The sequence below is a fragment of the Galeopterus variegatus genome, unplaced genomic scaffold, assembly GCF_000696425.1.
Source record: "Galeopterus variegatus unplaced genomic scaffold, G_variegatus-3.0.2 Scaffold131, whole genome shotgun sequence".
Lineage (NCBI taxonomy): Eukaryota > Metazoa > Chordata > Mammalia > Dermoptera > Cynocephalidae > Galeopterus > Galeopterus variegatus.
The window spans coordinates 928,182-941,104 of NW_007726242.1; the positions used below are offsets into that span (position 1 = coordinate 928,182).

Below are 12,923 nucleotides of genomic sequence, written 5' to 3' on the forward strand. Positions count from 1 at the left end.
GGATCGCAACCCTCAGTGTCGCCCCCGTACCGGACCAGGACCGGCAACGGGATCGTAACCCTCGGTGTTGCCCCCGCGCCTTGCTCAGCCAGTGAGCGCACCAGCCATCCCTATATAGGATTCGAACCCGCGGCCTCGGTGCTCCCAGCACTGCTGCGCTCCCAGCACCGCTGCGCTCCCAGCGCCTCACTCTCCAGAGTGAGCCATAGGGTCGGCCCTTGCCCATTTTTTAATCAGACTTTTTTTGTGTGTTGAATTCTTCATATATTCTGGATATTAATGCCTTATCAGATATATGATTTGAAAATATTTTCTCCCATCACATGGGTTGGTTTTATACTTTGTTTTTTTTTTTTGTTTGTTTGGTTTTTTTTGTCTTTTTCCATGTCCGGCAACGGATCGCAACCCTCAGTGTCGCCCCCGTACCGGACCAGGACCGGCAACGGGATCGCAACCCTCGGTGTTGCCCCCGCGCCTCGCTCAGCCAGTGAGCGGGAACCGGTCTGTATGTGGGATCCGAACCCTCGGTGGGAGCGCCGCCGCGCTTCCCAAGCGGCGCACTGTAGCAGTGCGCCACCGGGCCGGCCCATACTTTGTTGATCATATCCTTTGACATCATTGCCAGATCCAGTGTCCTGAAGCTTTTCTCCTGTTTTCTTCTAAGATTTACAGTTTTAGGGCCGGCCCGGTGGCCCACTCAGGAGAGTGCAGCACTCGTAGCACCAAGGCTGCGGGTTCAGATCCTATATAGGGATGGCTGGTGCGCTCACTGGCTGAGTGTGGTGCTGACCACACTGTGCCAAGGGTTGCGATCCCCTTACCAGTCCAAAAAAAAAGAAGACTTACAGTTTTAGCTTTTACATTTAGGTTGTAACAGTTTTTAAGCCATTTATGGCACTTGAATTGTTGTCTCATGAGGATTTTAAAGAAGTCACACATGAAATCACCTGTGGCAGTGGTTCTTTTCAGGGTTAGTACTTTGGCAACACTGTTAATATCATCCATTTTTCTTGTTTGTTTAGATTTTGTGTCTCTTCTTTTGGTGTTATATAGTTTTCTAGAAAAGCTGCCATCTTATCCAGACTTTCAAATGTATTAGCATTGAATTGAGCAAAGAATTCTCTTAACTCTTTTACTTTGCTCTGTATCTGTACTTATTTTTACTTTCCCACTCCTACTTTTTTGAGCTTCCTTAATTTCATTTGGGGCTTATATATTTTACTTTTTTCAGGTTTTTTACTCAATTTTTATATTTTTAAAGTATTCATTTCTGCCTTTAACTTTTCTTCATTAATGCTATCCTTAGATTTTTTTTTTTTTTATCTTCAGTAGAATGATTTATTGATTTATTTTCATTTTTTTGGTTGGACATCTATTCTTCATTAATGCTATCCTTAGATTTTTTTTTTTTTTATCTTCAGTAGAATGATTTATTGATTTATTTTCATTTTTTTGGTTGGACGATATGTTAGCTGTATCAAAATTCTTTTAGAATCTGTACTTGAATGTTTTCTAGTTTTCTTAAATTTTGTATTTTTAATTTCTTTACCTTGTTTCATATCCTGTATTTCTTGCTTTATACCTGTTATTTGAATTATAAAGGTTCATGACAGGAATGTTTTAATGATTGCTTTTAGCCTTATCTTTACTGACTTTTAAAATAATTTTTTTGGTTTGGTATTATCTTTTTCATATTTAAGAACCTTTTACTTGCTTGTTCGCATTTATCTAGTATGTTCTTGCTTATCTTTTTACTTTCAACTTTTCTGAGGCCTATTTTTTCTTGTTAGAAGTGTGCCATTTTAGGGCCGGCCCGGTGGCGCACTGGATAGTGCGCCGCTTGGGAAGCGCGGCAGCGCTCCCGTCCGAGGGTTCAGATCCCATATACAGACCGGTTCCCGCTCACTGGCTGAGCGAGGTGCGGGAGCAACACCGAGGCTTGCGATCCCGTTGCTGGTCCCCGGTCCGGTACGGGGGCAACACTGAGGGTTGTGATCCGTTGCCGGACATGGAAAAAGACAAAAGACAAAAAAAAAAATAAAAATAAAAAAATAAAATAACATTTATTACTTAGATAGTTTGATACAGAACAGCTTTCTTTTCATTCTGAATTTGGAAGTTCTATACAACTGAATACAAAGAGGAATAAAAAGTACCAAAACCAAACTTGTGATTTTCTGTTCATGTGGTATAAACCAGTTTTGTACATAACACGTAGCAGCAGTTTTTCATTTCCCTTTAGAAAAAGATGAATTCTACACATTTATTATTGTTTCCTGTTTGATGCTGGGCTGAAATCACTAGGATCAACTTCCTTCTTGAAGAAAGAGAGAAAAGGAGAGATGAATAGAGGGTCAGAACATATGATGAATCTTTCTGAAGTTGACATCCGACTGTCATGAAGTTCCTCCAGGGCTGTTTGGGAAATAACCCTTTGGGGTTTTTTTGTTTTGTTTTGACAGCCAGGTGTTTCACGTAGTGATTGAATCTCAGCATTGTGTCCATTGATCAGAGATAAATAACAAAAGAGAAAAAACTTGCACCTCAAAAAACTTTTCAGAAGATCCAGATATATATATACATACATATACACACACACACATATATATATGTACATTTTGTAAAAGCCATGAGACAAGAAGAAAGAGAATCAAACAAAATGTATAGAAACAAATTAGCTGGACATGCAAACTAAGCTATGATTCACCCACAGTTCAAATAAATCACAAATTTCACAGTTTAATATCTGGGAGAGGGCAGAACAACAAACAAATAATACATTTCTCAACCTCACTAATAAAATGTAGCAAGAGCTTATTGACTACAAGGGCACATCGATCAAGGCTAAATAAAGCTTTAAGTCAATAGTGATTATTGCAAGCTGCAGCCCTGGCTACCTCTGTCATTGGGAGCTGAAGACTGTTACATCTCACTTAGCATAGAGTTTAGTCATGGCTTCTCCCCACAATATTGTATGTTCAGTGTGGAGAGATGCAAAGAGAAACAAAACACAGGAAACCCCAAATAATAACAACAAAAATAACAGTACCAGTCATCATTAAAAAAAAAAAAATTAAGGGATGTATGGAGCCAGCCCGTGGCTCACTCGGGAGAGTGAGGTGCTGATAACACCAAGGCCATGGGTTCGGATCCCATATAGGGATGGCTGGTTGCTCACTGGGTGAGCATGGTGCTGACAATACCAAATCAAGGGTTAAGATCCCCTTTCCGGTCATCTTTTTTTTTTTTTTTTTTTTTTCCTTTTTGTCTTTTTTCGTGACCGGCAACGGGATTGCAACCCTCGGTGTTGCGCCCGCACCTCGCTCAGCCAGTGAGTGGCCAGTCTGCATGTGGGATCTGAACCCTCGGCGGGAGCGCCGCCGCACTCCCAAGTGGCGCACTGTAGCAGTGCACCACCGGGCCGGCCCTCCGGTCATCTTTTTTTAAAAAAAAAAAGGGATGTATGAACTTGTTTTAACTGAGTGGATCAAGGAATTATTGGTTTGATTTGCATTCATCTCTACAGTAAATAAAACCTCAGTTTTAAACTGGTTCATACATCCCTAATACAGTTAAAAATCATATATACCTCAACCTTTTTTCCTTTTATATGCAAAGATGTCACTTTTCACTATCAATATTCGTCTTCCTGTGACATCTTGGGAGGTTGGATTTTGGCCACCAGAAGTTGGTGAAGAAGTGGAGAAAAAGGGGTATGCGTGTCTCTGCGTGCACAAGTACAGGTAAAGGAGGAGTACGTGGGCGCAGAGAGAGCAAGAAAGAGTAAGGGAGGAGGGGAGTCTGGGTAGAGAGTCACCTCCCATAGGGGAAGGCAAGAGGCTCCAGGTGGCAGGCAAACCCAGCAGCATGGTCCTGGAGGTCTCAGCTGAAGGACAGGATACTGAACAGTAGCTCAACTGCAGTAGGATATATTCCTTTTCACTGCCAGTGGCTACAGTGAAGGAAGTCTAATACCTGCATAGGATGCTCATGAATAAAAAGAATCCTGCCTTTTTGCACCCAGGGGATTGGGCTATTTAAGAAACTAGGAACAGCACGTTTACCTTCAGGCACCAGCCCCACACTGCAGGAAGGTAAATATAAATCTATTTCTCATCTTCAATCTTGCATGTGTAGTTTTATTACCAGTAGTAGTATTTCCACACTTCGCAAATGACAGTAGCACAGCTAGGTAAGGCTTGGACTGGGCTTGGTGGGAAAACTGGGTGAGGCCTATCATTTAAAAAGTATCCATTATTGACAACATATAATTAGACTTAGTGTTTTGACCTCATTTAACAGGTATTTATTCATTTAATTAGAAATGTCTATTTTTTTCCTTTTTTATTTTCTAGCTTTGGTAATACTTTCTGCATTTTCTTTTTTTTTTAATGCGATTCTTTTGCTAATTTGCTTTATCTTCCATGTTAATTTGAAAGGCATATAGTTCATTTTAGCCCAAGTAGTTATTGCTCTTTTTGTTTTAAATAATAGTCTAAATCCAACAGTTCTTAGTTTATCAGTTTCAGAAATAAAACCCTTTTTTAATTCCTTTTTCTTAATTACACTTAAAGAAAAAAATAGTATACCTATATTATCCCTGCCACTTCCAATTATTTCTTTTTGTAAACATAGTCTAGTCTGTTATCAGATATTATTTTTTATTATGTTAGCTTTTCTTTAATAAATTATATCAGTTTCTATCACTTCATTTTAATATTTACCAATATTAAATGGATTCATTGTTTTGCTGCCAGTCTTTTCATACTCAAAGTAACTTCCCCATTCAAGAGTTTATTTTCAGGAATGGTTTGGGAGTACTTTCATATTGAAGAATGTGTTTTGTTTTTCTCTACACATGTCTAGAGTGCTGGCCATGTTGAATTCTTGAGGAACATAAATCTTTCCTCTGTCCTTTACAGACATTCGGCATCCTGTATCCCTGGGAAGATCTCTTAGGCGAGTTTTTCTTAAAAAAAAATTGTATTTAACTTTAAAATTAGGTCTCTAAATGCCATGAAGACATACTGAATCTTATGATTAAGTTTCCTGTAGTACATAATGATGTTCAAACTTAAAATGATTAATATTTTCCAGAATAACAAACTTTGTTGTTCTTTTTCTCATTTTTTCTGAAATATATATACAGAAGAATCTGTAAAATATATGTGCTATTTAACAAAAATCTACATACTCTTCTAAGCCCTTTATAAATATTGACCACTTTTTATTCTTATATGAACACTATGAGAGGGATACATTTAACAGATGATGAAACTGGAGTAGAGAGGTTAAGAAACCTGCCAAAGGTCACACAGCTAACAATGTGACAAGTTTGGGCCAGGAAATATGGCTCCAGAGTCCTTAACCTAATCACTAGGTCATATTGCTTTTCTTTATAGTTAATAATGATAAAGATTAATGAGGAATAAAGAAAGGAAACACCAAGCTACCAGAACCCAGATCAAGAAGCAGAGTATGCTAGCATCTTAGAAGTGCTTCGTGTACATCTCCTCGTTCACTTCCTCTTACCTCTACCCAGGACATAATTACTATTCTGACTTTTGTGATCATTCAGTTTTCTTGCTTTTCTTTATAGTATTATCATCTATAAATGAATCTCCAAACAATTTATTTAGTTTTAGTCTGTTTTAAAACTTTATCTAAACGGAGTCTTACTATTTATATTTTTCTATTCCTCTGCTTAAATATCCATTCATATTGATATGTGTAGGTTTAGTTTATTAATGCTCACTGTTGCTAGTGATTCTATTGTATAAATATTTGACAATTTAGTTACCTATTCTATTGTTAATGGACATTTGGGTTATTTCTAATTTTTTGCTATTATGTACAATGCTACTTTAAAAATGATGAATCCTGGTATATACCACTGCAAGGTAGATTTATCTAAGTATATATACCTATATATGCTAAATATATATATTAGTATATATACTTGCTAAATCAAAACCTCTGTGACTGTTCTAGTTTGTACTAAACTATTTTTCAAATACTTTAACCAAATTGCATTCCCACCAGCAGTAAGTGAAAGTTCCCATTGTTGCACATTTTCCCAAAATTTGAGGCTTTCAGTCTGAATTTGTGCATTTTGTTACTTAGGTGGATGTATTAGTCCGTTTTGTGTTGCTATAACAGAATACCTGAAACTGGGTAATTTATAAAGAACAGAGGTTTATTTGGCTTACAATTCTGGGACAGCTGCATCTGATGCAGGTCTCAGGCTGCTTCTACTCATGGCGAAAGCGGCAGGTAGCTGGTGGGTACACGCAGCTCACATGGTGAGAGGGAGCAAGAGAGAGCAGAGAGGGGAGGTGCCAGGGTCTTTTTAAACAACAAGCTCTTGGGGGAACTAATAGAGTGAGAACTCACTCATTACTCCCCCCACCTAAGGAGAGCACTAATCCATTCATGAGGGATCCACCCCATCACACTGGGGATCAGATTTCCACATGAGTTGTGGCAGGGACAACACGTCCAAATTCTGTCAGTGGATGTAGTAATGGTATCTTATTATGATTTTAATCTGCCTTCCCTGGTTACTCTTGAGATTGGGCATCTTTGCTTATGTTTACAAACCATTCAGGTTTCCTTTTCTTAAGAGTTTATTGAAGTCTTTTGCCCATTGTTCTAGTGGGTTTAGTGTTTCCTACACATTGTTTTCCAAGTGTAGGTTCTAGTTCTTTGTGGGTCTTGTGTTGCAAATATCTTCTCCCAGTATGGTTTTTTTTTTTTTTTTAAAGCTTTCTTTATGATGTCTTTTGATGATTGGAAGCATTAAATTTTCTTCCAATGTTTATTCTTGTTTTTGGTTTTTATGCAGTTTTTTCCATCTTTCTCCTGATTTTATTACTTTTAAAATTGTATTCCCCCCCCCCCAAAAAAATTGTATTCCCTGAACCTCTACATAGTTTTCAAATTTAGTATTTTCTGTGTATCACTAATCCCAAAAAAATTGTATTCCCTGAACCTCTACATAGTTTTCAAATTTAGTATTTTCTGTGTATCACTAATCTCTGAATGGAGGCCGTTCTGTCCAGGCTTTGTATTCATCCGATAGTGTGAATGGATTCTCCTTTGCTCTTTACATTGTTTACTGGGTAGCACTTTATATATTTCCAAAGAACTTGAATTGGATGGCTGGAGGTGAGCACAGTGAGGCAGGGTGAGAGGTAGCTTCCAATTCCTGTGTTGCCTGCTGATGTTTTCATACTCATTGGATAGGTTCTCTCTTTGGGGTTATTTAGTGGTGTGTGTGTTTTGCAGGCTTTCCATGTCTTCTCTCATTTTATGTAAGCAGGTCAGGTTGGAAGGAAGAGCCTGATTAATGCATATCTCTTGCTTCACAGTAAACTTGTGCTCACAGGCCTTTGGTTTGTTGGTTCAAGGTTGATCTCTGCTCCATTGACTTTGATCAATAACTGTAAAGCTTATTCTCAGATTTCAGTTTCCTGTCCTCTACTCCTCATTGCCTCCAGGCCATTTTGTCTGGAATAAGAAAAGGGATCTGAGAAAATAAAGTCTGAGTGACTACAGGGTCTTTCCTTCAGCCCCATCTCAAGCAGTTCAACAGATTCTCCCTTGCCTGCCCCTGCCACCAGTTCTCACCTTTAAAGAATGGATATTTAGAGATAGGTAGGGCCCATTAGGACTCACTCACCTCTGTGAGAAAATTATAGTCTGCTTAAAGTTTGACTGGAGAAAGCTTTCCTTTTTTTTTTTGTCTTTTTTCGTGTCCGGCAACGGATCGCAACCCTCAGTGTCACGCCCGTACAGGACCAGGACTGGCAACGGGATCGCAACCCTCGGTGTTGGGATCGCAACCCTCGGTGTTGCGCCCGCACCTTGCTCAGCCAGTGAGCGGGAACCGGTCTGTGTGGGATCCGAACCCTCGGCGGGAGTGCCGCCACGCTCCCAAGCGGCACACTGTAGCAGTGCGCCACCGGGCCAGCCCTGGAGAAAGCTTTTAGATTGTGTCATTTTCTCTTAAGAGTTTAAGTTTCATGTATGTTCTGGTATTTTATGCTCCAGATGAGTATGTTTCTGAAGGGTACTTTACATACATTATTTTACTTCTTATCAGATTATTTTTATTCCTATTTTATATCTGTGAAAACTCAGACCCAGAGAGACAATTAACTAGTTAAGATGTTAAGAGCCAGGGTTTGAGCCCAAATTTATCTGACTTCAGGGTCAACAATCTTTTCACTATGTCACACTGTTATTTTTATGAAGATTAATTTGGTGTAAAATTCTAGGCAGCCTTGTAGGATGCAAGAAACTGTTGGTAGGAATACCAGGTACAATGTGGCAAGGCTTTCTTATCTGCCTCTCCCAATCCCAAATCTGTATATTTTCCCTTAGTTCCATCTTCATTATTTAGCCCAGTCCTGTGGTCAGGGATTTTACTGCCCATCCCTCCTGAACAGGCTCTCTCTCTTTTCTGCTTACCCAATGTATCTGCCATCCCCTGCTTCTAGTTCCCATATTATCTATGGACCAGTTCCCTGTTCTTTCCCTCCCTTCCAATTTCTCTACCTAATTATAGGACATCCTTGAAAGCTGTCAGATGTGCCCAGTAGTTATTCTAGTTTCATTCTCTCATTCCCAGCTTATACAGTTTTCAGTCTCCCAGCAGAAAAACCAATGTGCATTTGAATTTTTTATTTTTTTCAGACTGGGAGACAAGACTTGAAACCAAAGAGTCAACTCCAAAGCCCAACAGTACTGAAGATTTATTTCATGGGGTAATAATGGAAAGGGAAGGTCTCTGGCATTCTACTTTAGGGGAAACCTGGGAACCTGATAATTGGCTAGAGGGGCAACAGAAAAACCAGAAAAGACCTCTGGGCCAAGTGGCAGTTACCCATAAGGAAACCCTCACTAAGAAAAGAGTATGTGAAGGTAATGAATTTGAAAGATATTCCTGTCAAGGTTCAGTCTTTGATACACAACAAAGCATTCCTATGGCAAAAAGACCCCATAATTGGAGTTCACATGAAAAAGATGCCAAACAAAATTCTGAGTTAATGAAAACGCAAAGAATGTTTGTTAGAAAGAAAATCTATGAATGTAACGAATGCAGGAAAACCTTCAGTCAGAGTTCATCCCTTCTTAAGCACCAGAGGATTCATACTGGGAAAAGATGCCAAACAAAATTCTGAGTTAATGAAAACGCAAAGAATGTTTGTTAGAAAGAAAATCTATGAATGTAATGAATGCAGGAAAACCTTCAGTCAGAGTTCATCCCTTCTTAAGCACCAGAGGATTCATACTGGGGAGAAACCCTATAAGTGTAATGTATGTGGGAAGCACTTCATTGAACGCTCCTCCCTTACAGTACATCAAAGAATTCATACTGGAGAGAAACCCTACAAATGTAATGAATGTGGGAAAGCCTTCAGTCAGAGCATGAACCTTACTGTTCATCAAAGAACTCATACTGGAGAGAAACCCTATCAGTGTAAAGAATGTGGAAAAGCCTTCCGTAAGAATTCATCCCTTATTCAACATGAAAGGATTCATACTGGAGAGAAACCCTACAGATGTAATGAATGTGGGAAAGCTTTTACCCAAAGCATGAATCTTACAGTGCATCAGAGAACTCATACAGGAGAAAAACCCTATGAATGTAATGAATGTGGAAAAGCTTTCAGTCAAAGCATGCATCTTATTGTACATCAGAGAAGTCATACTGGAGAAAAACCCTATGAGTGTAGTGAATGTGGTAAAGCCTTTAGCAAGAGCTCAACTCTTACCCTACATCAGCGAAATCACACTGGAGAAAAACCCTACAAATGTAACAAATGTGGGAAGTCTTTTAGCCAAAGTACATATCTTATAGAACATCAGAGACTTCATTCTGGAGTAAAACCTTTTGAATGTAATCAATGTGGAAAAGCTTTCAGTAAGAATTCATCTCTTACTCAGCATCGGAGAATTCATACTGGGGAGAAACCCTACGAGTGTATGGTATGTGGGAAACATTTCACTGGACGATCATCCCTTACTGTACATCAGGTTATTCACACTGGAGAGAAACCTTATGAGTGCAATGAATGTGGAAAGGCCTTCAGCCAGAGCGCGTACCTTATTGAGCATCAAAGAATTCATACTGGTGAGAAACCCTATGAATGTGATCAGTGTGGAAAAGCCTTCATTAAGAATTCATCCCTTATAGTGCATCAGAGAACTCATACAGGAGAGAAACCCTATCAGTGTAATGAATGTGGAAAAGCCTTCAGCCGGAGTACAAACCTCACACGACATCAAAGAACTCACACATGAGGAAAGTTTCGCTGGCCACTTCATTGTGATTAATCCTTCACTAATAATCAGAAAGTCATTTAATGTAGAAACCTAATAAATGTAACAATTGTGAGGATCTTTTAGTTGAAGTACAGTAAGCCATATCAGATAATACAGACCACTGCAGAGAAACTATATAAAAGTGGAGAAATCTTTATTCAGAAGATAAAACTTACTTTATATCAGAAGGTTTAGGTGGCTAATGTTATAAACAATAGAGATCCGTGCTGAAGATAAGTTCTGATATAGCATAATGCAGATTCTCCTTTGGACAGCAGATACTTCACACTGGAGAGAAAGCATGAGTGTTTAACTGGACAGACCTGGTATATAAATCTAATCTGCAACTAACTTGGACAATACTTTCATCACATGATAATTTCCTTATTGGGTAAATTAGGGATATTTTATTTAGAAGGTATGCAGGATGCCTATTAGCTCTAAAATGCTACAAACCTACAAACATAATGAATGCTCGGAAATCCTTGATCTTTTACTATGTTGTATATGTTGTCTAGATGCTTCTGCTCGAGTCTGGTTTCCTTGGAGGTTTTGAGTCAAAATTTTTTTACCTCTACCGACTCCTATTACCTTTCCATTCCCCTCCCCCTTCTACATTTGTTTTCTCCCCTGAAATACAGACTGGTTTCTATCAGGTGATAGAATAATTATATACATCTTAATGCAATAGCATGCTGTTTTGAGTTCTCATTAATAGTCATTAAAGTGTTATTAAATGAGCTGATTGTTTAGAAAACAGTATAACTTAAATATAGTCTTTAAGTACATAGGAACCAAATACATGTTGTTTTGTGTTCTGACTATAGAAGTGGAGAAGAGAAGGAGGGGCTGAACACTAATAGACATGTAAATTTGACATATAAACAAAATCTTTGCAACTCAAAAAATATTCAGGACAATCAGGGAAATTTTATAGATCTATAATTATGATAGTTAAGAAAGTTTCCTTTATTTCACATACCAAGTCCTAAATATGTACTAGATGTGATTAGAAAATCAAAATGAATAAGATATATTCTTTGTTTTCTAAGGCTAAACTAAGAAAGTAGGTGTGATAGGAGAGGAAAAGAAGACATGAGGTAGAATCTAGAAAACGTGGTAACAGACTAATTGTGGCCACTTGAATGAGAAGGAAGAGTCTAGGATGACTTGAATTTCTAATTTGGTTGGTTAGGGGTGCCATAATTAAAAACACATGAAGTTGACCAATTTTGTGGGGCAATGATGACTTCAGTTTGGGGATATTTTCATGAGTCTGTGGGACAGCCATGTGAAGAGTCCCAATAGGCAGTAGAATAAGTAGAAGGTCATTGGTAAAGGGGAGTACTGTCATTGATGGGGTAGATGAAGGAAAGAGGAATCAGGAGAAGCTGAGAAGAATAAACAGCCAAAAGACAAAAGAAAAATAGAAAGAAAAATCAGAAGGTGGTGCCACAGAAGTAAAAGAATTTTAACATAGGGATAATAGTTAATATTGATAAGATACTATGGAGGATAAAGTAAAATAAAGATAGAAATATCTGTCCTTTGGTTTTGGGGTTTTGGGTCTCTATTTTATTTATCTACTTATCTATTTATTTATTTATATTGGGACATAGGTGATTGTATTGGGTATCAATTTAAAACAGATGTTTTAAAACCTCTATAAGTTTTAGTGGATTGAAGAGTTAAAGTCTGTAAGACTTAGCTTTACTGATGTGGGAGAGACAAAGATACCTAGGGGGAGACTGAGGTTGAGAGGTTATATCTATTAGAAGAGCTTTTGGCTACAAATAATAGAAAGGCCAGTCAGCAATGACTTTTTTTTTTTTCCTTTTTGTCTTTTTTCGTGTCCGGCAACGGATCGCAACCCTCAGGGGGAGACTGAGGTTGAGAGGTTATATCTATTAGAAGAGCTTTTGGCTACAAATAATAGAAAGGCCAGTCAGCAATGGCTTTTTTTTTTTTTTCCTTTTTGTCTTTTTTCGTGTCCGGCAACGGATCGCAACCCTCAGTGTCATGCCCGTACCGGACCGGGACCGGCAATGGGATCGCAACCCTCGGTGTTGCGGCCGCACCTCGCTCAGCCAGTGAGCGGGAACCGGTCTGTATGTGGGATCCAAACCCTCGGTGGGAGCGCCTCCGCACTGTAGCAGTGCGCCACCGGGCCGGCCCAGTCAGCAATGACTTAAGCAAATTTTTCTCACATAATAATCCTGGAGGTGGGGGTATTGGTTCACAGACAAAAACAATTCAGTGTCTTGAGTTTCATGGGGTTCCCATCATGGTCACATCATGGTGGACAAAGCATCAGATAACACACTGCATTCAAGGAAGGAAGAAAGGGGATGGGCAGACCTAGCAGCATTAGTGCCTTTTATCAGAAAAGGTTTTCCCAGAAGCCCCTCAGCAGACTCCTGTTTATACCCCACTGACCACAGCTGTGTTGCGTGACCACTCCTAGCAGCAAGCAAGCCTGAGAAAAGTATTTAGCCCTTCCAGCCTCTGTAGTGGAGGTAGGCAAAGAAAAGGAGGTTTGACAATAGCGTTGATTTAACCAACAATCTGACAGGGCTTGTGTGTGTGATTTAAGG

General features: G+C 39.1%; 2 protein-coding genes across 7 annotated transcripts in view; both read left to right on the forward strand.

Moving 5' to 3' along the window:
- The window catches only part of LOC103604105 (zinc finger protein ZFP69-like), a 32,345-nt gene extending 23,603 nt beyond the window's left edge, over positions 1-8,742 (forward strand). For all 6 annotated transcript variants that reach the window (XM_008588721.1, XM_008588694.1, XM_008588701.1 and 3 more), the window contains one exon: positions 8,698-8,742. The gene's annotated coding sequence lies outside the window, so the exon portion shown is untranslated. The remainder of the gene's footprint in view (positions 1-8,697) is intronic.
- Positions 8,743-9,206: 464 nt separating this feature from the next.
- ZFP2 (ZFP2 zinc finger protein) lies at positions 9,207-11,880 on the forward strand. The gene is given in 3 exon segments (XM_008588686.1): positions 9,207-9,322; positions 9,325-10,143; positions 10,145-11,880. Coding segments are annotated over 3 exon segments (972 nt in total). The 5' UTR covers positions 9,207-9,226; the 3' UTR covers positions 10,202-11,880.
- Positions 11,881-12,923: the final 1,043 nt, after the last annotated feature.